Source organism: Carcharhinus amblyrhynchos, chromosome 19 (genome assembly GCF_965287045.1).
Source record: "Carcharhinus amblyrhynchos chromosome 19, sCarAmb.v2.hapA, whole genome shotgun sequence".
NCBI classification, from domain to species: domain Eukaryota; kingdom Metazoa; phylum Chordata; class Chondrichthyes; order Carcharhiniformes; family Carcharhinidae; genus Carcharhinus; species Carcharhinus amblyrhynchos.
In genome coordinates, this window is record NC_137342.1 from 33,072,551 (window position 1) to 33,096,011 (window position 23,461).

General features: G+C 42.1%; 1 protein-coding gene across 4 annotated transcripts in view; it reads left to right on the forward strand.

Annotated features, from left to right (window-relative positions):
- The window catches only part of mapk8ip2 (mitogen-activated protein kinase 8 interacting protein 2), a 53,478-nt gene that overhangs the window by 27,132 nt on the left and 2,885 nt on the right, over positions 1-23,461 (forward strand). For 3 of the 4 annotated variants that reach the window (XM_080207543.1, XM_080207542.1, XM_080207541.1), the window contains 9 exons: positions 4,726-4,929; positions 5,416-5,491; positions 10,850-13,588; positions 14,439-14,514; positions 16,667-16,839; positions 17,966-18,075; positions 20,338-20,457; positions 21,235-21,305; positions 23,352-23,450. In XM_080207543.1, coding sequence (XP_080063669.1) covers positions 4,726-4,929; positions 5,416-5,491; positions 10,850-13,588; positions 14,439-14,514; positions 16,667-16,839; positions 17,966-18,075; positions 20,338-20,457; positions 21,235-21,305; positions 23,352-23,450 — 3,668 coding nt within the window. The remainder of the gene's footprint in view (positions 1-4,725; positions 4,930-5,415; positions 5,492-10,849; positions 13,589-14,438; positions 14,515-16,666; positions 16,840-17,965; positions 18,076-20,337; positions 20,458-21,234; positions 21,306-23,351; positions 23,451-23,461) is intronic. The other variant, XM_080207544.1, reaches the window with a different exon arrangement.

The window sequence follows — 23,461 nt, forward strand, 5'->3', positions numbered from 1 at the left end:
AGATGCTGGTGTTGGATTGGGGTAAACACAGTAAGAAGTCTCACAATACCAGGTTAAAATCCAACAGGTTTATTTGGAAGCAAAAGCCACGCTTTCAGAGCACTGCCTCTTCATCAGGTGAGTGGGAACTCTATTCACAAACAGGGCATATATGAAAGGGTGGCCTCCGAAAGCTAGTTGCTTTTGCTACCAAATAAATCTGTTGGACTTTAACCTGGTGTTGTGAGACTTCTTACTGTATTAATGTTCCTGACCGTGCAGGGTTACTAGCTACAAGAACATAAAGATTACAGCAAGGATTTTCATTTTCTTAATGTACTGAGCACTTAATGTTTAAATACACAGTCCTCCCAGCACTGATGTACCTGCTTCCAATTTTAAGTTGCAGACAGGAAAGAGATCTGCACTGATATCATTGCCAGGGCCTGATCTGTGACTTTAACTTGAGGTCTAAGGAAATGGAGAAGCAGTGGCTTTCTGTCCAGACCAATCTACTGGGGATAGTAGTTAGGCCCAGTTGGGCCAGCTATTGGTTTCTTTGTGGGCCAGAAGGAGCAGAACAGTCGGGGTGGGGGAGTTAATGGGGGTGGAAATAGAAGGAAGGAAAGGACCTCAAACATCCCGTTATCTAATACTGTAACCAAATCTCTGTAACTTCCTCCACTCTGACCACTAGTACCTCCCTGATTTTCTTCGCTTCACCAATGGCAGCAAGGCTTTGGCAAGTTACTGCAGTGCATCTTTCAGATAGCAGACACTGCCGACATGGTGCCCCAGGAGTGGAGGGAATGAATGTTTAAGGTGATGGTTGGGGGTAGGGGTAGCAATCAAGTGGGCTGTTTTATCCTGAATTATGTTGGGATTCATCCAGACAAGTGGACAGTGTTCCATCACAATCCTGACTGGTGTCTGGGAGATAGAGGGCAGGCTTTGGGGAGTCAAGAGGAGATTACATGCTACAGAATTCTCAGTCTTTAATTTGCTGTTGTAGCTGGTCCAATCGAGTATCTGGTCAATTGTGACACCCCATGATGTTGAGGAGATTCAGTGATTGTAATGAGTTGAATGCCGTGGGAAGGTGGCCACGTTTCTCATGTTGGAGATGGTCATTGCCTGGCACTTACACGGCATGCATGTTATTTGCCATTTCTCAATACAAATTTAAATGTTGTCCCAGTCCAGCTGCTTGCAGTGATGGACTGCTTCAGTATTTGAGGGACATGTGAATGGAACTGGGCACTGTGTAAACATTGCAAGTTCTGACCTTATGATGGATGGGAGGTCATTGATAAAGCAGTTGAAGGTGTTTGGGCCTGAGTCTCTGCTCTGAGGTATTTGGAGCTGAGATTGACCTGCAAAAATTATAATCGTCTTCCTTTCTGCGAACTACGACTCTAATCAATAGAGATTTCCCTGAGTACCATTGATTTCAATTTTGTTCTTTTGGTCAAATACTATCTTGAGACCAAGGGCGATGACTCTTAGCTCGTCTCTGGAATTCAGCACTTTTCATAGCTATAATAAGGTAAGGCACTGAGTGGTCCTGGTGGTATCCAAACTGAGAGTCAGTGAGCATTAGTACTGCTTAATAGTACTGTCAATTACCTTTCCATCATTTAACTGATTGTGAGTAGATAAACGAGGTGGTAATTGATCAGATTTGATTTTTTTCCCCCCCTGTCTCTTGGGCAGGACTTATCTGGGCAATTTTTCACATTGTCAGATTGATGCCAGTGTTATAACCATGTTAGAATGGTTTGGCTAGGGTCATGGCTAGTTGTGAGGTGCAAATCTTCAGCACTGCATCTGGGATGCTGCTGGATACTTCACCTTTGCTGTCTCCAGTGAAATCAGCCACTTCCTGATATTACGTAAATCAGATTGGCTAAAGGTTAATATCAGTGATGCTTAGGACCTCAGGATGGGTCACCCGCTCAGGACCTCTTGTTGCAAACACTCCAACCTCGTCCTTGGCACTCGTGCTGGGCTCCACAATTGTGGAAGTTAAGGATATTTGTGGATTGAACCAGGCTTTGTCTCTTGCCTTGATAGTGCTGTTAAGATTGAAGAATATGCCAGGCCATAAGGTTCTGAATTGTTATGCAATATAGAACATAGAACATAAAAAAACTACAGCACAAACAGGCCCTTTGGCCCACAAGTTGTGCCGAACATATCCCTATCTATTAGGCTTACCTAAAATCCTCTATCTTACTAAGTTCCATGTACTTATCCAAAAGTCTCTTAAAAGACCCTATTGAATCCACCTCCACCACAGCCGATTCCACGCACCCACCACCCTCTGAGTGAAAAACTTACCCCTGATATCTCCTCTGTACCTACTCCCCAGCACCCTAAATCTGTTGTGGCAGCCATTTCAGCCCTGGGAAATAGCCTCTGAGAATCCATATGATCAATACCTCTCAACATCTTCTACACCTCTATCAGGTTACCTCTCATCTTTCGTCTCTCCAAGGAGAAAAGACCGAGCTCTCTCAACCTATCCTCAAAAGGCAGGCCATCTAATTCAGACAACATCCTTGTAAATCTCCTCTGCACCCTTTCAATAGCTTCCACATCCTTCCTGTAATGAGGTGACCAGACCTGAGCACAGTACTCTAGGTGGTGTCTGACCAGGGTCTTATACAGCTGCAGCATTATCTCCTGACTCCTAAACTCAGTTCCTTGCTTGATGAAGGCCAGTACACCATACGCCTCCTTAACCACATCCTCTACCTGCGAAGCTGATTTGAGAGTCCTGTGAACCCAGACCCCAAGATCCTTCTGATCTTCCACACTGCCAAGAGTCTTACCCTTAAATATTATATTCCGTCATCCCATTTGACTTGCTAAAATGAACCACTACGCACTTATCCGGGTTGAAGTCCATCTGCCACTTCTCCGCCCAGTCTTGCATCCTATCTATGTCTCGTCGTAATTCTGCTGCTGTTCTGCAGTACCTCATAGCTGTGCAATGTTGAGCTGCTAGATCTTTTCTGTACCTATCCATTTTGTACAGTTATTGTGCTACGCAATGGAGTGTCTTTTCAGCAGTGTACCCTCTAATTTTGTGCTTGTGTATATGAGTCTCAAAATGTTTTTGCAGGAGATAGGACAATGTTAAGTGTATCTTTTCATCTTGTGTGCTTTTTTTTAAAACCACCAGCTGTAAGGTGGGTCTTGCAGAGATGTCCTTCCAGTCTAAGCTAGCTCGGTCATTAGGGGTTCTAATGAGTCCTTGGTGATGGATTGTGGTAATGTGGCCCCATTAAGGGGACGATCCTTTGTGGGTCATGTGATCAGACTGGACTCTATGGAGAGACTGGTTTGGCTTCCTGTATGTTCACGAGCAAGGGTGCATGTCTTGGGATGGGGTGGATCCACAGTTGGAGCCAGGGAGAGATAGTGAGTAGATGTGTATATGAGTCAGACTTTATCTTGTACATATAGTATATTTGTTAATAAATGATTTTCTGCTGAAGTCACAACAAATCACCTCCTAATTTACGACATAGATGTAGAAGGTTCTTCACCTTATGCTCTTACTCTCAGTCCTCCTTCCGAATGATGTTTAACATGGATCCAGGATAGACCATTTAGGACTGAGATGAGGAAAACTCTTTTCATTCGAAGGATAGTGAACCTGTGAAATTCTTTACCACAAAAGGCTGTGGAGGCCAAGTCACTGAATGTATTCAAGACAGAGACTGATAATTCTTAAAACTTTAATGCCATCGAGAGTATGGAGAGAAAACAGGAATATGACATTGGGTTAGAGGAAATCGAATGGTAGAACAGTCTTGAGGGGTTGAATGGCCTACTATTCCTCTCAGTGTCTATGATCTGTGGTGATAGAGTCTGAGGCATTGACTGAAAGGTCTGATTTTGTGAGAATGATTATGCCTGAAGTAGACTCTCCCAAACTAGATATCCTTCTCCAAGGGTGAATTTTTCTGGCCTTTCCCTCTGCTGGGATCTTCAGGATGGGCTAGCCATGCAAATTACAATTTGACATTGGCGGGACCGTAAGATCCTGCCGGCAGCCAATGATGAGCCATGTCTACTGCGGGCAAACCTGGGAAGTTCCATCCTGTGTTAGTGAGCAGGATTTTGCAGAGTCAGTGAAGTGTACCATCTAGTTCAATTCTTATCATAATGGTTTTGATACAATGTCATCCAAACCTCTGGATAGTAGTCCAATAATACAGCCACTTTGCCACCATACCTTCCCTTTAAGACATTTCCAACTGCTGTTAAATAGCAGCTGACGCATCAAATTTCCCACGTTTGCACTCAGCAAGCTGCCTGTAGTGTGTCACTTCCTGGATTAACTTTTCCAATACTTGTATGCATTGCTATAATCTCCATAAAACACAAACTCTATCTCTCTGTGCCTCTGCTCATCTATCCTGTGTTATGTCCCATTCACTTATTAACTTACTAACTTAGACAGCTTTCCCACTGCCCAAATGAGTGACTTGGCAATTCTCATTTTCCTTTACAAATTTCTGTGAAGGTAGAGTCCGTCTGCCATCTCCATCCTCTAGATTTTTAAGAATTCAATACTGAGACCTCTGTGTACCACGTGCTCGGGTTCTTCAGTATTCCTTCTCCCTCCGCCCCACCCCATGTTGAGATTTCTCCGTGCCCACCCACCCACCTGTGTTTTGCTCTCTCATTTCCCTCGTGTTCTAATGTGTGTTCTCTACTTTATCCTCTTGCTAGGACTGTTTGATGCTGGATCTGAAAGGCGCACCTCAGGCTGTTACCGAGATCTGCTCCTTCCAGGATGACATGCAGGAATTTGAGATGATTGATGACACAGATGATATGGATGAAACGGAACTGCTGCCCTCACCCTCTGCCACAACCATGCAACAGATCCGACCTTCCACCTTAAACCTTGCCGCACCACTGTCCCACTCACAGGTTGGTTAGACAGCAATGTGCTCAGAGGAGAAAGGAGATAGAGAAAAGGGAAAGAGCTTGCACTCAGGAAAGTATTTTGGGATCCTTCAGTTATCTCGGTCATTATTAAACCTGTTGTCTGATGACTTTGGCATCAAAATGTCAAAGATAATGTGATACTGAGTCATAGAGACCCAGAGAGTCCCAGGTTATATCTCTGTCAAATTTTCTGAATTGAGATGTGGTGTTAAAGCTGCCTTTGGGTACTTAAATTGGGGAAGGGATTGAAGTCATCAGCCTGGAATCCCACCCTTAATTAGTGTCCAGTGAAAACTCCTCTTTCACCCCTTACTTAGTGCACTAGGTGATGCCATAATGATCAGAAGCCTTCCCCTGGTGATTATGAAGCATCTAGGCTTAACCTTGAGCCAGGTGCCAGATAGTCTGTGTCTTTAGATAGTTGTGGAGTTGCCTGCATTCTTTACACTTTTTCTGTTCTTTTTTCAGGATTCTCTCAATAACAATGCCAGTTTCTCTCCCAGGAAAGCTAGTTGGCAGGAGACACTGCTTCATTCCTCTAGTGGTGAGTACCAACCTGTTTCTAAGCAGTTCTCCCCTGAGGGTGGGAGCTCTCTATTGTATCCCCATCTTTGCACATTGTCTGAAGGAGTCAACACCATCAGAAAAGTTTATTTGTTATGAATTGCCCCATCTCAACACTTGGGAATAAGAATGAACCAGAACCCGGCCTTGAAACTCAATATTCAACTGCAGCAAGGTGCAACCTTTTCCTTAGTTTGATCTCTGAAAGCCACATGTTTCCTCTCTCACTGCCTAGAACGCCTCACCATCACCTGGTGACTTTGCTGTAAGGGACAGCTGAGATCACTAGCTCAAACTCACATTCTGCTATGCTGTTTGAGCTGATCCAATGAATCAACCAGCCAAACATTTTAAAAATGCCATCAGAGATTAGCAGCCACAAATTTCAATGTGTATCCTCATACACTTCCAAGACTTCACTTTGAATCCTGCTCAACTGAAGACATAAATGAAGGAATGGGGCTGTTCCAGAGCACAGGAGGATTGTAAGTGTAATATCCTTCTTCAAAAAGCATAAGGTGGATAAACCAGGTAACTCCATGCCAGTCAGTCCAATGTCAGAGTTGTTGGGGAAACTTTTAGTGACAATAATTAAATGACATCTGACAGAGTATGAGTTAATAAATTAACTTCAGCACAGACTTGTTAAAGTCAAGCTGTATTTGAGGAACTTGGAGTTCTTTGAATGATGTAATTAAGAGGGTCAAGGTAAAGATGTTTGACAAAGTTCTACATAATTAAATTGTTAGCAAAATTAAAACCCATGAGGTTAAAGGGACAGTGACAGCATGGATACAAATTTAACTGAGGGGTAGAAAACAGATTAGTGACGAATGGTGGTTTTTCAGATGAAAGTGAAATATACAGTGGTATTGCCAGGGTCAGTATTAGGGCCACCACTCTTTTTGATGTGTATTAATGATTTGAATCTGAACATAGATGGCATAATTTCAAAGTTTGCAGATGATACGAAACTTGGGAATGTAGTAAAGAAGATAGCAACAGACTGCAGGAGTGACAAGATAGTCAGAGATGAGGCAGATAAAATTTAATAGATCTTGGTCAAAAGAATGAGGAGAGAGAATATGAACTAAATGTTGTGGTCTTAAAGTGGCTGTTGGAACAGAGAACTATGAGCAGGTTGTCGGGGGGAGGATGGGTGAAGAAAGTGGTGTATTTACACAAATGTTAGCAAGCAGGACAAGTTCAGAAGGAGCTTTTTTCACATATGGGATGATTGGTTTTATTAATCAGGGAATGAAGTACAAAAGCAATGAAGTTATACTCAGCTTGTATGAAACACCTGAAGTATTGTTCAAAGCTACGCACCACACTTCAAGAAGGATTTCCAGGCCTTGGAGAGGGTTCAGAAGAGATTTATTAGAATAGTACCAGGATGGGGAACTCCAGTTATGCAGAGTGACTGGGGAAACTGGGGTTGCTCTCCTTAGAGCGGAAAGTGATTTTACAGAGGTGTTCGAAATCATAAACAGTTTTGATAGAATGAAAAAGGAGACAGCTGCCCCAGGTGTCATGGGAAACAATTAGAGGATTCAGATTCAAGGCAATTGACAAAAGAACCAAGAGAGATGTTTTTTACTCAGTGCATTGTTATGGCCTGGGATGCACTGCCTGAAAGGGTCATGGAAACAGATTCATTAATGTCAGTCAAAAGAAAATTAGAGAAATACTTGATTACACAGAATACGTACAGGATTATGGGGATAGAGTAAGGCATTGTGATTGAATGGATAGTGTCATTGAAGAACTAGCGCACACACGATGGCCTCTATCCATGCTGTGTTATTCTATGAAGCTTTTCTTCAGTTCTCTGCCCAAAGGCAGGCCTGGCCCACAGCACCCTGGCTTCTATCACAGGTAGGGCAAAGAAACCAATCCCAAATCTACCCAGCAACAATGGGAATTATTTTAATTAAAAATTTAATTTGGCCCAATCAGAGTCACCACGGAAGAGAAAACAGATCCAAGCTGACAAGACAGGACATCATCCCATCTTGGGCTTAATCAAACAAGATCCAAGCTGACAGGATGAGGCGTTAGACCCCCTCCTGTGCTTGATCTGAGCTTCATTTTAGCTAAAAGGCCGAGATGGCGTTTTAAAAAATTGCTTCAGGCAAAGCCTCAGTGTAACCTCATTGGCTAAGACCAGATGCAAGACCAAATGTTACACTTGATCTTAGCCAAAAGTCTGAGAAGCGAATGAGAATTGAACCCCATGCTGTTGTTGGCATCGATCTTTATCCAACCGGTCTGCCAAGGTTTCCTGAGTTACTGTGGCAGCATTCACTTTTACATGAATGTAGCCAAAAGCTGTGTATAGCAGTGACTCCAATTTCTTTCCATCACATGGCCAACCAGGAATCTCTCCCACTCTTACAGTCTGCCAATGGCATGTGAAGGATTTCCAAGTTAGCACTTGATCTGTTTGGCCTTATTATGAACACACCTTCCTTGACCATCAAGTCCTGGCATGGGACTTGAACCTGGAACTTCAAGCTCAGAGGCAGAGAGGTTATCCATTGCATCATAAGACCTCCTTCAAAGAAGTTAATTTCTGAGTTTTTAGAATTGCACCAAAAATCAATTTCCAGAAATTCTAATTTGATCCATGTGATTTATTATCCTCACAGAGAGTTGAGGCATGTGGAATTTTCAACACGTTCAGGGGAAGGGATATGGGGGGCGGTGGTGTAGAGTGAATCTGCATCTTTGGACAGGTAGGTGGAAGAAAGCCAAAAGAAACAGGGTTGTGTTTTCAGAGGGTAGATGGATTGTTCTCCTTGTATTTCCTCAAAGGGCTCAGTTAAACTTTCTGTACAATGCATCTTCAACAAACCCATGCACTCTATCCTTATTTAACCTATGTCTATCCAGGTGAGTGAGTTTCATCTCCTATTATTGCCTCTGGAGATTCTCCACTGTTGGGATTGTGGTTATTTGCTTCTCTGTCCCTTTTTAAGCAGAGATGTTTTATCTAGTTGCAATTTCGTAAAGGCTCCCCCATCCTCCATTATCTACTTGCCCACATTGTTTCCAAGAACGTTGTTTCCACGGCTGCCTCCTACTTAATCTGAAAAGGAATTGGGACACATTGTGGAAACTCCTGCCCTTCTCTGGCACTTACGTTATTTTTATATCATAATGAAAAACACTGCAGTTGCTGGAAATCCGAGATAAGAAAATGCTGGAAAAAAACTCAGCATCTGTAGAGAGAAATAGGCTTAATGTTTCAAGTCCGTATGACTCTTCTACAGAGCTGGAGAAGAGTCTGAGGAAGAGTCATACAGATTCAAAACATTACCTCTGGTTTTTCTCTCCACAGATGCTGCCAGACCAGCTGAGATTTTTCCAGCATTTTCTGTTTTTATTTTGCGTTATTTTTACCACAGTTTATCTTTGAATAATGGATGTCACTCATCATTAACAACCTGCAGTTCTGGAAATCCTTTAAGTTATTTACAAAAATCTCCATCTGTCTGGGTGGTTCTGTACTAAAATCCTGATAGAGCAATAGCCTTAGTTGCAACGGCTTTTCAAACAGAAAATGGGGTCAAAAATGACCAAAGGTACGCCTGTCTCCAAAGATGTCTGAAAATATTAAATGCTGCATGAAAAGTTGAGTGGAAATCTGGAGCACATTTCCCCCCAAAAAGCTGTTGAATTGAAAATGTCAAAACTGCGGTTGGATAATTTTTGGTAAGCAAGAGAATTTAGGGTCACAGAAGCAAAGTGGAGTGGATAAAGCTAAGGTACAGTTCTGCCCTGATTTAATTGAACAGCAGACCAGACTGGAGGAGTTATCTGGCCTAGATGGACTCAGGTGAATTTCTATCCTGTCCTTCCTCTCTTAATCCTTATTTGTAACCAAATATTCAGATTTTGCAATATTCTTTCAGGACTTTTAGGGCCAGATATTTAACTCTTCAGGTGGATGTTAAAGATCCCAACACATTCCTGGTACATGAATCTCAAAAAAAATTAGTATGCAGATTCAGTAAGTGATCAAGAAGGTAAATGAAACTTTGTCATTTATTACAAGAGGAATGGAATATATAAGTAAAGTTTTATTGTAGCTGTACAGGGCCACATCTGGAGTACTGTATGCAGTTTACGTCTCCTTATTTGAAAAGAAGATAATAATTATGTTAGAAGTTGTTTTGAGAAGGTTTACCTGACTTATTCCAGTGATAACCTCCCTTCATAAGGTCTTACGAAGGAAGGTTAAACAGATTGGGCTTATACTCACTGGAGTTTATAAGAATGAGAGGTGATCTTACGGAAACATGTAAGATCCCAAAGGAACTTGATAGGCTGGATAGCAGAAGGAAGTTTCCTCTTGTGGGGAGACTAGAACTCGGGTACACAGTTTAAAAAAAGAGGTCTCCCTTTTCTTGGAGCTGAGGAGAAATGTTTTCTTTGAGGGCTGTTGAATTCCTTCCCCCAGTGGGTGGTGGAGGCTGGGTTGTTGTATTTATTCAAGGTTGCATTGGCTAGATTTTTGATGGAAAAGGAAGTCGAGGCTTACAGGGGAGCAGAAAGGAAAGTGGAGCTCGGGACACAACCAGATCAGTCATGATCTTATCAAATGGTGGAGCAGGCTCAAAAGGGTCGAATGGCCTATGTCTCCTAAGTCCTGTGTCCAGAAACATAGTAGAAGGCTTTCCTAGTTTTTTGGCCAACATTCCTTCATCAATCAAAGGCTGATGAAGTAGATCCTTATTTCTGCAAAATAGTTAATATGCTTGCCAAAATAACATTACTATTGCATTTCAAAGTAATTATTTTTCCTTAAGTACTTGAAGATTTTTCTGAGATTTCATCCTTAAAAGCATCTTTTCTCCTTTGGGTATCAGGTTTAGCTCAGTGCTAACACAGAGTTAGAAGGTCATGGATCCCACTCCAGAGACTTGAGTTCGTATCTAGACTGATACAACAGTGTAGTACTGAGGGTGAGCTGCACTGTCAGAGGTGATGTCTTTCGGATGTAATGTTAAACCAAAGAATTCTGTTCCATCAGATATGGGGGAACAATCCCACATCACTGTTGGAAGAAGAGAAGGGGGGGCGTTCTCTTTGTCTCCTTGACAAATTTATCCCTGAATCACCTAATGCAAATAATCTGGTCATTCATCTTGTTGTTCTTTGAGGGAACTTGCTATATATGAATAGGTTTGCTGCATTTCTGACAGTTCAGCAATAGCTGACTGTATTTCAAGAGGCACTTCATTGGCTGTCAAATATTTTAGGACATCATGTGGTTGTTAAAGACGCTCTTCATGAAAGTTTTTTTTAAACAAAAGTCCATTTGTCATTACAGGTGTCTTAACGCCTCCACATCAGTGTGTGCAGGATAGTGTCCATCCAGCTGGCTGGTGCATGACTGCCCCGAATGCTGGACCACACAGCACTGGGTCGCAATTGAAAGGCGAGGAGACTGCATCAATCCAGTCGCCTCTGAAACCTCTACTGTACGATTTTGAAGGGAACCGGCGGGATACTCTGGAATACGGTAACAGCAAGGCTGACCAACTCATAGAGGATCATAATATGAATATTGTATCGCCATCATTGCCATGTCCATCATTGCATGCAAACAAAGAACTCGCTAAACACTGTCTCTCTCCGACAGGGTCTTTTGGTTTTCATAGAAAGTCAACAAGCTCTTTCCCAGAGATGGAAGCTGATCATGATGGCAATGCACAGCCAACTGTCACAGCAGATAATATCACGTCACAAAGTTCAGACACCGAGTTGGAACAGGACTTGACGAGCAGTAGCTCCAAGGGACATTCTTGTTCTGGTAATCGATCGAGTGAAATGTACACGCTTGCCTCTGAGCTAGGGATGAATACAGAGATTGAAGCCGATCAGACTTTTGCTGCCACTAGTAAATGCTTATCATCATCCAACCTTAGCAATGGTTCCTGTACTCCTGTGTCTGATTCCGAGCTAGAACTGGAGTTTGGAGTGGTGAGCAGGGTGCACAAATCACACACCGAGCAAACGGCTTTTGTGCCACCAGTTCTCGAGCAAACCAATTTGAAATCTACTGCCGCCACTGCAGTGGGTTCTTCGACTCCCAGCTCAGAGATGGACCATGATTGCAACACACATGAGACTACTATTGTGCAACCTTCTAGTTCCAATAGCAATACAGTATCTCCTTCCTCTGACCCAGGCATTGTGGCTGATCTCACCAGTAAAAGCACTAAGAAATACATGCAGTCATACCAAAGTGAGGATGGTGTTTCCTCTGGATCTGACTCAGAACTGGAAGAACTGGAAGAGAGAATTACACGTGACAACAGTGCTGCATGTAACATGATTTCTTCCATCTCTGAGACTGAATTAGACCTCACCAGTGAGAGTAGCAGTGGTCGGTCATCACACCTAACCAATTCAATTGAGGAAGCAAGTTCACCCAATTCTGATCCTGAGATTGACTGGGAAGGAGAAATCAATACCTCCAACGTTAAAGATCGATTGTACTTGGTAAAGACAGCCAACAGTACCAATGTCAACTCTTTGGAGCCAGTTGCTGAATGGGACCTTGACAGTGGGTATACAGGGAGATTTGTATGTGCAGTGGACAAAACCAATTCGGATTCAGCTAGGACCTTGGACTCTGAGTTAATAACTGACCAATTTGCTGACGTTATTGCTGGGTCTTTGCAAGATCCTGACCAAACTAAAGACCGTGTTACTTCACCACAATTCAAACCAGACAGTAAGAATGAAGGCACCGCCAGGCCAACATATCTTGATATTATACCAAATCAAGCATTGTCTCGAACTCCAAGCCCCAAATTACAAACGCAGGAAAATGCTGAAGAGAACAGTGATGATGAACTGAGTAATGATTCTGAATCTTCATGTTCTGATCATGATTCTGACCCTGATCTGAGTGAAAGTTCTGACTCTCCTTGGCTCCTCAGCAACATGATCAACACAATGATTTCACAAGGCTCTCACGCTGTCAAAGATGAGTGCTGGCTGCAAACTAACTCATTTAGTGAAACCATTTCTTCATGCTCTGACATTGAGGTTGAATCAGCTGGTGCCAGTAACCCACTGCGCAATTCGGGCCGCCAGACTGACACAGCCCAAGAAGGCTCCGAACACCCAGATTGTTCCCATCTCGAATCTGACATCGAGATAATGGACAGCAATGATGATTTTGGTGACTTGATGTTCTCCAAAAGTGAAGTAGAAGGGGAAGGGATGAGAGCCAAGGAACCCGAGTTAGAGCCATTTCCTACCGGTAAACCAGCCACTCTCTACTTGGCTTTGGGTAATCCATCCGATGACGCAGCCATGGCAAGCAACAATAAACTTTTCTCAGGGAGAGTTGGCTCCTGTGAAGCTGAGTTAAATATGGATTTTAAGGACAGTTACGTGAATGAACAAGACGATGTAACTACTATAAATCCAAACTCCACTTTAAGCTTCAAATATGAGGAGTCGGTGGAATCCCTTCAAGGGATAAAGCCAGTTCAGGACAGAGGTTCTCCGAGTTTCAGTGACGAATTAGAAGCTGCATTTATTTTAGAAGATAAGTTAACTGAATTGAATAAATATTCTAGAGCCTTGGAGGCACAAATAAAATCAAAGCCTGTCGGTGACAAGACTGACTGCACCAATATATGTTCGAGCCCGTCTTCTCCTCCATTTAATGCAAGCCCCAAAATACCAATATCCTTTAGTGATCCATCAAATGGACCTTTCAACCTGAAGGACCTGTCCCCATTACACAGGGCGGCCAGCAAGCAGCTGGACCAGTCTCTGGCCTATGACTCCATTAAATATACCCTGGTGGTAGATGAGAACACCACTTTGGAGCTCGTCAGTTTGAAGCGCTGCACCTCAATCTTGAGCGATGACAGTGAGATCTCAACACTGTGTGACAACTGTGAGCTGGAAATGGACAATGAATTTGGGGACTGCCCGGGAAGACATGACATTGAGAACTCGTCAGAGGATTCATCACCTGAAGCTGACACACAGTTTTCCAAGAAATTCCTCAATGTTTTTGTCAACAGCACTTCTCGATCTTCCAGTAAGCTCTGCCATTTCATTATAAATCTCAGCATGTACTGTGACATATCCAGTATGAGCCATATGCTAGTAGTGCTTTCATATTGATAGCCTGTGCCATAAATTAGTTCTGTTCTATTCTATATATGCCAGGCAAGTTATTGAGCTACAATTTTTCTGTTCATTTGTATAAAGTCATGCTCAGAACAGTTTTATAGAAAATTGCTTGTGCATATCTCTTTCACATCGTTGGAAAAGAGGGAGAGATGAGAAAGAATACAGCACATAGGATAACCCAGTACTGGGCTGTGTACGTGTAAGGCAACAAGAAAAAGATTGGGTCTACAATTCTGTGGAGGGAATGTAAAGCCTGGGTTTGTACTTCTTAGAGCAGAAAAGACTTGGAGGGAATTTGATAGAGGTGTTCAAAATCATGAAATCACTTGATAGAGTAAATGAAGAGAAACTGTTTCCTGTGACAAAATAGTCAGAACCAGAACAGATCAATTTGAGATGTTTTATTGTTGGGGATGTAGTGATATTCAGGTGAAGCCTGGGGGGCTAGAATTACAACAAGGGACTGGGTGTTGAGGTGAGGGAAGGGATGGGCTGATATTGCAGTAATGGGGTGGAGGTGGCTGGTGTTGTAGTGTGTTTGAGTATTGATTACTGTAGTGAGGGAATTGCAGTCACAGTGAGGGGGCTGGAGTTCCAGTGAATGATGAATGTTGTGGTGAGGATAGGGTTTCTGTTGTTGGGAGAGGGGGGTTAATGTTAACGATTTGGGATGTGTGTTATGGTCTTTGGGAAATGTTGGGACTTTGCTAGCAGTGTGATCATGTGCTCTCTCTCTCCATCTATCTCCTGAATAGGTACAGAATCTTTTGGTCTTTACTCGTGTACAATAAATGGTGAGGAGCGTGAGCAGACTCATCGAGCGGTATTCCGGTAAGAATGGTTGTCAAGGCTTAAACTGGAGGGAGGGCCTGAGCAGGACGCCTGTCTTCCAGCATCATTATAATTTTACTACAGAACAGAGTGGGGGAATCACTGAGACAGGAGTGTGCCCAGAGCTTGTGGGCAAACTCTTCCCACTGGTTAACATTTCAAGGGGTGTGACAGAGAAGAGCTGTTATCAGTGTCCGTGGTATCAGGGGCATGCCACTATTTTAATCAGCAACTGCACGTTTGTTTGATGCTAGTTGTTATACAGCGCCATTAGTTTTCTGCTCCACATCAATTTTATTATGAATAAAGGAACCAAGAGGCCTGACTGTCCTCTTCTGCTTCCTGTCGATTACATTAGCCTTGTTGCTTCAAATCGCAGAAACCCCTGCCTTTCTAAAAATTCCTAAACATCAAAGAAAAATAAGTTTTAATCCTATCCAACTCATTTGTTGGATTTGCTAATTTTCCAGTATAGGAGTCACAGGATTGATGTGGCCAAGCCCATCTTAATTTATCCATCAAAAATGCCTTTAAGCATTTATAATCATCACAACACTCACAGATTTTTCCATCCATTGTTATACCTCCAAACTCATTCAAGTGTTGGCCACTCTTTGATTTGATTTATTATTGTCACGTATATTAATATAAGTGAAAAGTATTGTTTCTTGCATGCTATACAGACAGAGCATACCCTACATAGACTTGGAAAGGAGTGAGTGCAGACTGTAGTGATACAGTCATAGCTAGGGCGTAGAGAAAGATTGACATAATATGAGTAGGTCGCCAAGTTTGGAAGAGATTGAATTACAGCATTGTTAGAGAGTTTAAAGGAGTTAGAATAAAATTTTAGAAGCATAGAACGAGAGAAAAAGATAGAATTAGATGGTACAGCTTGCAAGAAGTCGCTGTGCCCTGGTGCCATCTTGGGATCATCCCTGTATAGAACTTCCTATATCAGGCTTAAGTTTGACCCTGTGCTCCCCCATCCTACTATCATAGATTAACTCAAAATATTTTATGGGTTTTCTGCACTATATAGTGGCATACAGTCCTAGAAAGTTTTCTCCCAGCTACCTTCTTTCCAGGGTAAAGACCGTAAGATTCCCCAATCTTTCAGAGTCTCTGCTTCCAACAATCAGCTCTTGGCTCCTTCATACACTTGCAGCATTTGAATAGTTCTTTTCCATCTCAGTGACCAGGATGTGATTGTCAATAACAAGGCTTGTATTTGTAAACCATTCATTAGTTATCTTGAGGTGGTGGTGCTGAGCCATTTTGAACCTTTACAGTCCATGGTTGCAGCATTTTGATACAATTGAATAGCTTGTCAGGCCCTGTCAGAGGTCAGGAAACTGTCAGCCACATTGTTGTGGGGTGTGTGAGTCAAGTGAAGTAAGGTCAGAACGTTTCTTCCCTAAAGCACATTAGTGAACTGGTTAGTTTTTAAGAGCTCCACGGTCACTTTCACTGATTACTGATACTTAAAATTCAATTCAAAATCTGAAATGGCTGTGGTGGAATTCACCAGTATTGAGCACTGCCCTCTAGGTGTGGTCTGACCAGAGCATTGGACAATTTAATCAAGACTTTCTCTGACTTAACCCTGTTGGTTGTGTCACGTAATGCAACACTCTGGTGGCTTTGGTTATGTGCCACATTGATGAGACACTTTAAATCTACTGCATTAACAACTCTTAAATTATTTGAAAGCCATTCATGGAATGCAGGTGCTGGCATTTTTCCTTACTGCGTCATAGTCTAGCTGTGCCCAATTAAAATTTGGTAAGAAGTCTCACAACACCAGGTTGAAGTCCAACAGACTTGTTTGGTAAGTCTGCCACCAGCTTTATATGCTCTGTTTGTGATCAGAACTCCCCACTCACCTGACGAAGGAGCAGCGCTCCGAAAGCTGGTGGCATTTGCGACCAAATAAATCTGTTGGACTTTAACCTGGTGTTGTGAGACTTCTTACTGTGTTTATCCCAGTCCAACGCCGGCATCTTCACATCACAATTAAAATTTACCAGACATTGCTGTGCACACTGAACCCATTTTAACAAACTCCTTCTGGAGCTCAAACTTCAGATTCAACTGTTCACTTGATTGATTCCTTTCCTGGTGTAACAAAAGTGATTCTGGTTTTCTGAAGGTTCATACCACGTCATCAGGATGAACTGGAGTTGGATGTTGATGACCCATTGTACGTTGAAGAGGAGGAAGATGACTACTGGTATCGAGGCTACAACATGCGCACAGGGGAGCGTGGAATCTTCCCTGCATACTACGCCCATGAGGTAGTCAACCAAGCCAAGGAATTTCTAGGTAGGTCCAAAGTAAGATTAAAAAATTATGGTCAAAATTCAGAGGCATTCTGGTCTGTTGAGTTGGGAGCTGGGGCTGTAGGGCAGTCCAATGAATATTGTCTATGGCTCATTGGAGAGCTAACTGAGGGTCAGAACACTGCAGCGCTGCAGTGAAAAAACATAATGCATGATAGGGAAGGTGGACAATATTTTCCAGGGAATGTTCAGGAGCCAAATTCGAGGGCATCTGTACAAATCAGGAAATATATAAAGCCTAGATCCAGATGCCACTGAGAGACTTATTTACATAATTTATCAATGCTGTCATATAATGAATTTGTAATGGGGCTATATACTAAGAGACTGATTCTTAACAGCAAGAATATAGTTAGAGAGCTTGGATTTTCTCTATTGCTGTGCGGTAGGCCTTTGACTGTTCTAGATGGCAACAGCAGAGCCACCTGCAGGCATGACAAGATACTGCAGGTAAATATTGACTCTTAAAATGGATTTCCCATCAACAAAGTCCGAACATAGGGTTTACAATGTCTTTTGAGGCATAATGCTGTGGTTATTAGCATTTGTGATGTATAATAAAAGTAGAAGTAGTACCAGATGAACAAAACCATTATAGCGGGATTAACAGGTTGCCAAGCCATCCTTTAGATTAAAATTGGAAAGTGGGTTGCAATGCCACATGCACTACCGGTCGTACAGCAAGATAGTATGGTGTTCGATAATTCCAACGCAACTCAGCTCGTGCCATCAGAGGGCAACTGTACATCAGCTTCTGATCCTGACTTAATGCCACACATTCACATTAGGTAGCTCCATAGAGAGATCCTGGCTTCCATCGTATAACATTTAAGCAGCAGGTAGCTTAATTCTTTTGTAGTAATTTATTTTGCAAAGGATTTTTCATTTGCAAACCAATTTCAAGGTCTTTCCCTCCAAATCTTGAGAGTTTTCATTGACTCACTCCGTGCCTTGGGCCAGCAGAGCTCAAGATGATTGGTTATAGGTTAATTATTCCAGCCAAATGAAGCCATTGTCCCATTGACTAAACTCTGGAGCTGCCTGTAACAGGTAGACTTTGGCCACTAATGAACCAAGGTTTCTAACGCCTCCTCTGTTTATTGATTCAGGGATAAAGAAGAACAGTGTTTGGGTGGAGAGGTTCGATGTGCAGTTTCTGGGATCCGTGGAAGTGCCGTATCATCAGGGTAATGACATCCTGTGTGCTGCAATGCAGAAGGTAAAGAGTACCTCAGTCACAGAGTGATGGGAGAGGATGAAAGGTGAACTAGTCTTGTTTCAATTGCCTGGGCCTGTAGTTTTGGGAAAGTGCTGTCTGGTGGATACCCTCAATCGCGATGACTTCTGTTAACTTGAAACTTCCAGAAATAGGCCAATATTTCTATAGCGAGTATAGCGAGTGAACTGGTGTGGATAATCACCATTTTGCATTGTGGGGGGAGAAAAATAACACTGATAATTCAAATTAAATTAATTTGACACAGTTTATTAAATTAGTTAATTCTGTAAAGATACCTTTAACCTCAATCAATGTGTCTTAAAATCAGACTTCGTTGTCTTGAATGTCTGATGCAAAGAGTTTGCAAATTCGTTCTGAATCACTTAAGCAATGACCTCATCATAAGGATCCCACTCTGAATCGGACGTGGTAATTTTTGTTTCATAATCATCCTTCCACAACTGATCACCTTCATCTTCATCCACTGAATTGAATATTCCACATTTTTTTGAACAATCTGATGACACAGTGCATCAATAGCAATCCAAGCTTTGAGGACAAAAGCATACAAAACATCCAGTGGTGTAGCATGTGTTTTCCCATTCTTTATGGAGCTTTTTTCACTGTCAACAATCCACCTATTCCATTCAACTAGAATTAATTGCGAGTTGCAAGTTTTTTTATACAGAGGGTGGTGGATGCCTAGAACTTACTGCCAGGGGGAGGTAGTGGAAGCAGATACAATAGTGATTTTTAAAGGGCATCTGGATAATTACATGAATAGGATGGGAATAGAGAGACATTGTCCCTGGAAGGGTAGGGGGTTTTAGTTCAATCGGGCAGCATGGTCAGTGCAGGCTTGGAGGGCTTTAATTTCATTCTTTTGGCTATGAGGCTGAATCGTGCCTTCTCATGTCCTGTGGTTTCTATTTGGAACAGTGTCTGAGACTTTCCACTCCACAAACTCTCACGCATCTTGGCCAAAAAAACCCTTTATCACCTGCTTGATAACTTGTACCCAGTTTAAAATAACAATAAGTAAAACATGCATTTGTCAGGTGAAGAAGTGAAGCTGGTACTAATGTCTGTGTTGTGCTTGGAAAGGGTTGGACCGGGGTGATTTGTACTTTATGTATATGTAGTTACATGATTTTTGGAGCTGGAAAAGTGGGGGGGGGGTCATCTTATACTCTGGGTCAATTCAATACACTGCAATCTATGGAAATTGAAAATGGAATCTGGGAATAAACGGGGATGACCTCCGGGGAGAATACGGAAAAGCGAGAGAAGCTGAGGCAGAGAGAGAGACTGATCACAAAGATACGGGAGATCCGTTCCACGATAATCTGTACAATAGGAGCAGGCATCATAACAGATTTTAATATTCTCCTTAATCCAGAAATGCATAGTGTGACAACAGTAGTGCAGTTGATATGTATAGAGGGAATGCAACTCCGATTTTGGGGGAGAGGGTATTTACTCATTTTAGCCTTACAAGTGATTATGTTAAGTTGAGTTAAGACTTTTATTTATCTAAATTCCTTTGGGATTTCTAATTAGACTGGTTGACAGGGCCATTTATTGATATGATTTATGTGCAGTCTGGGCCTGTAATAGAGAAAATAGTATTTGCAGATGGCAGTTTAGTTTTGCAGCTGAAGCCTAGTTGAAGTTAGAAGGATTTTGCAGACTTCAGGAACTCTATCTCTCTCTCCCTCCCTCTCAAATCTTCAAGATTGTTTACACCCATTATAGCAAGTATATGTATTTACTGCATTAATGATATGCATTACAAAGTGGCATTTAAATCTGTAAGAGGAATATTGCTTGCTTGGAACTGAAAAGGTGATGTTAGAAATTAACATCGTTTTCTTTTCATTTTAAATGTTGTTCAACTTTAATAATTAAGTTGCTTCATGTGTTAGAGTTGTATTTAAACTGTTATTGAATTGGTTTTACTATAAAATATGCCCAGTTTATCAGTGGAATTACTTCTATCCTCAAATTTATGCCAAAATAAGAAAATTGTTGGGGTTTATTCTGGCACCCTAAGGTAACTTGAGTTCTGGTCCAGCACCCTAACAATAGGCCCAGGAAAGCAATCCAGTGAGTGAAAGGCTTGATTGAGTTCAATCAGGGATTGGACTTGGCACAGGCCAGGGGTGGAACTGCAACATTTTGATCCATAAACAGTCGTGCCAAAGTCTATGTTGTACAGATTAATTCTCAGATCTAATAATTGTTAATGTCATCCTCTTATAGATTGCCACAACTAGAAAGTTGACAGTTCATCTGCGTCCACCAGCTAGTTGCGAGTTGGAAGTCAGCATTCAAGGAGTTAAACTGGCTATGAGTTTGAATGAGTATGGACCAGAGGATAAAGTAAGTGCGTCTGTACATCTCCTATTGATTCACTTGTCTGTTCCATTCATCTACATTCTACCTGTCTGTCCACTGATGAATCTTTCCACTCTTGTGCAAACATCTAGTTGACTGTTCTAGGATACGTTTCTTAAGTTTATGAACTAGTCTGCTTAGTCTATAGGTGGATTTGTCTACTCTGAGCAGGTCTAGAGGCGTGTTTCCTGTACCTGCCTTGGGAATGTTTAGGGGGTACTTTATATCAAACCCATGCTGTTGGATGTTAACATGATTGGATGTTAAAATAGTCTGTAGGCATGCATTAACTGGACTTTTCTATCAAATGGTTGTGTTTCTACAAGGATTCAAAGCCCCACTGAGAGTCGGTGCCTTCAGGACAGGAGAAACTGAAAATAGGATAGGGAGAATTTCATTGCCTCTGGAGTTGGCTTAGATCTGTCTATCTCATCACATCATTTATCCATAGACCTAATGAACAAATGGATAATTGAAGGTAGCAGCTTTAAGATAAATGTAGAATATTTGTCCTCTCAACTCCTTCACTCCCTCAATGACATCTGCTGCAAGGGGGCAAAATCTCTTTGCCCTCCCCCAGTATCAATTGTTAGGCACATGCTCCTCTTTATTCCATTGTACTTCATGAAGTGCCAACTCATTCTTTGGTTTAGCAGTAGGTATTGGGTGAATGTATGTTGGTTGAGTATTTCCATATGTGACGCACTAATAAGAAGGTCAGCCATAGCCTTGTTTTACCTGTGATTTTCTTTTTACTCCCAGACTGAAAGATGCAGCCATTTTTTCCAGATGAAGAACATCTCATTCTGTGGATGTCACCCTAAAAACAGCTGGTAGGGGTTAAAGATCATGCATTAATTGTTGATGTTGCCCCTGTTTAATCCGTATCATTCACTTTCTCTTATTTTTCTCGATCGCATCAGCTATTGCCATCAAATTGGGCTCATTGAGGGAACTCTCACCTGTCAGTCTGAAGGTTGGATTTTAACCTCTTTCCCAGAGCTTCACAGCAGTATTGTGACACCTGCACAAAGACTGCTCTGTTTCTTCAATTAACCATCAGTGTATTTGACAAAAAAGTTAACTAAACAATTTGATAGTTTAAGATTCTATGTTAATGCAAGAAATTTTATCATTTGCTACAATATTAGTTACTCCAGGTAACAGCCCTATCTTTCTCCATGATCTTATATCATTAAAGGCTGTGTGACATCATAGAATCCCTACAGTACAGAGGGAGGCCAATCGGCCCATTGAGCCTGCACCGACAACAATCCAATCCTATCCCTGTAATCCCACATATTTGCCCTGCTAATCCCCTGAAACTAGGGTCAATTTAGCACGGCCAATCAATCAATCAATTAGCACATCTTTGGACTGTATGTGGAAACCGGAGCACCCGGAGAATGTCCAAACTCCACATAAATGGTGAGCCAAGCTGGGAATCGAACCCATTTCTGGTGCTGTGAGGCAGCAGTGCTAACCACTGTGTCGCCCCATCTTTCCCTGGGACAGCTTAAGGAGTCCTGATCCACCACTCTGATATTCCAGCTGCACAGAAACACTTTGCAAATGCTATTTTATGCTCACATTTTTTAAAAAGCTCATTTGTGGGATGTGGGTGTCACTGGCTGGGCCAGCATTTATTGGCTGTCTGTAATTGCCCTTCAACTGAGTGGCTTGCTGGGCCACTTCAGAGGGCATTTAGGAATCAACCACATTGTTGTGAATCTTGAGTCCCATTTAGGCCAGACTAGGGAAGGAAGGCAGATTTCCTTTCCTAAAGGACATCAGTGAACCAGATGTTTCTTTTTAAGACAATCGACAATGGTTTCATGGTCATCATTAGGCTTCTAACTTCAGACTCTTTTTGTTGAATTCAAATTACACCATCTACCATGGTGAGATTTGAACCTAGGATCCCCAGAATATTATCCTGAGTTTATGGATTACTAGTACAGCGACAAAGCGACAATACCACTACACACACTGTCTCCCCTACTATCCAACTGTTTTATACTTGTTCTCTCCCCAGTTAACTTAGTCTTTACTAGATTATCATTCACTTTCAAACTTGGCTCATTTACTTTTGCAAGTGTGTTTGTTAATCGATTTAACATTGGATGAGTTAGAAATTGAGTTCTGGAATTGATACAAAATATATAGTTTGGTAAGATTGGACACATCCTTTCCACAGTCCTCTTCTGATTGTGTACATTTGTCAACTCCTTGTTAAAGGCAGAACCTGCTTCCATTTATAGAGCACCTGTCACAATCTCAGGTTGTGCCAATGTGCTTTACAGTCAATGAAATACTTACGAAGTGCAGTCACTGTTGTGTGTAGGGAATGTGACAGCTGATTTGCCGGCTGGCTTCACAATCAGCAATGAGATAAATACCTGATAACCTGTCTTTGTTTTGCAAATCTTGGTTGAGGGTTGAATCTTGTGATAAACGCAAAGTTCTGAATATTGTATCTATCTTTCCATGATCCATGATCATAATGGTTGCACTCCCTTTTTTATTTATTGGTTCTCAGTCTGTTTTATCCTGACATAAGATGCTTTGTGTTTTCCCCTTCAGCGGAATTGGTGTGTTCCACTCTGATCTCTATCCTAGTTAAAGCTTAACTTGCCCAGTGGATGGGGCAAGATATAGTTTTGCGCTCCACCCAAGTTCAACGTTGACTTGAATGGAGAGTAAAATGAAGTAAATTGGATACTTGGCCTAAACTTCTGGGCAGGTTTGGCTAAAACAGAGGCTCCTGGGATTTGGCTGCTCTAACAGAGCCTTTGTGAAGTCTTCTTCTCAATAATATTACTAACACGGGCCCCTTTAAGAGGACGGTGTCTCCTTTAACTGTGTCATGTCTCTTTCAGCTACTTTGGCTTCATCACCAAGCACCCTATGGTGAACCGCTTTGCCTGCCATGTGTTCGTATCTGAGGAATCCATGCGCCGTGTGGCTGAGTGTATCGGGTAGGTGCTAA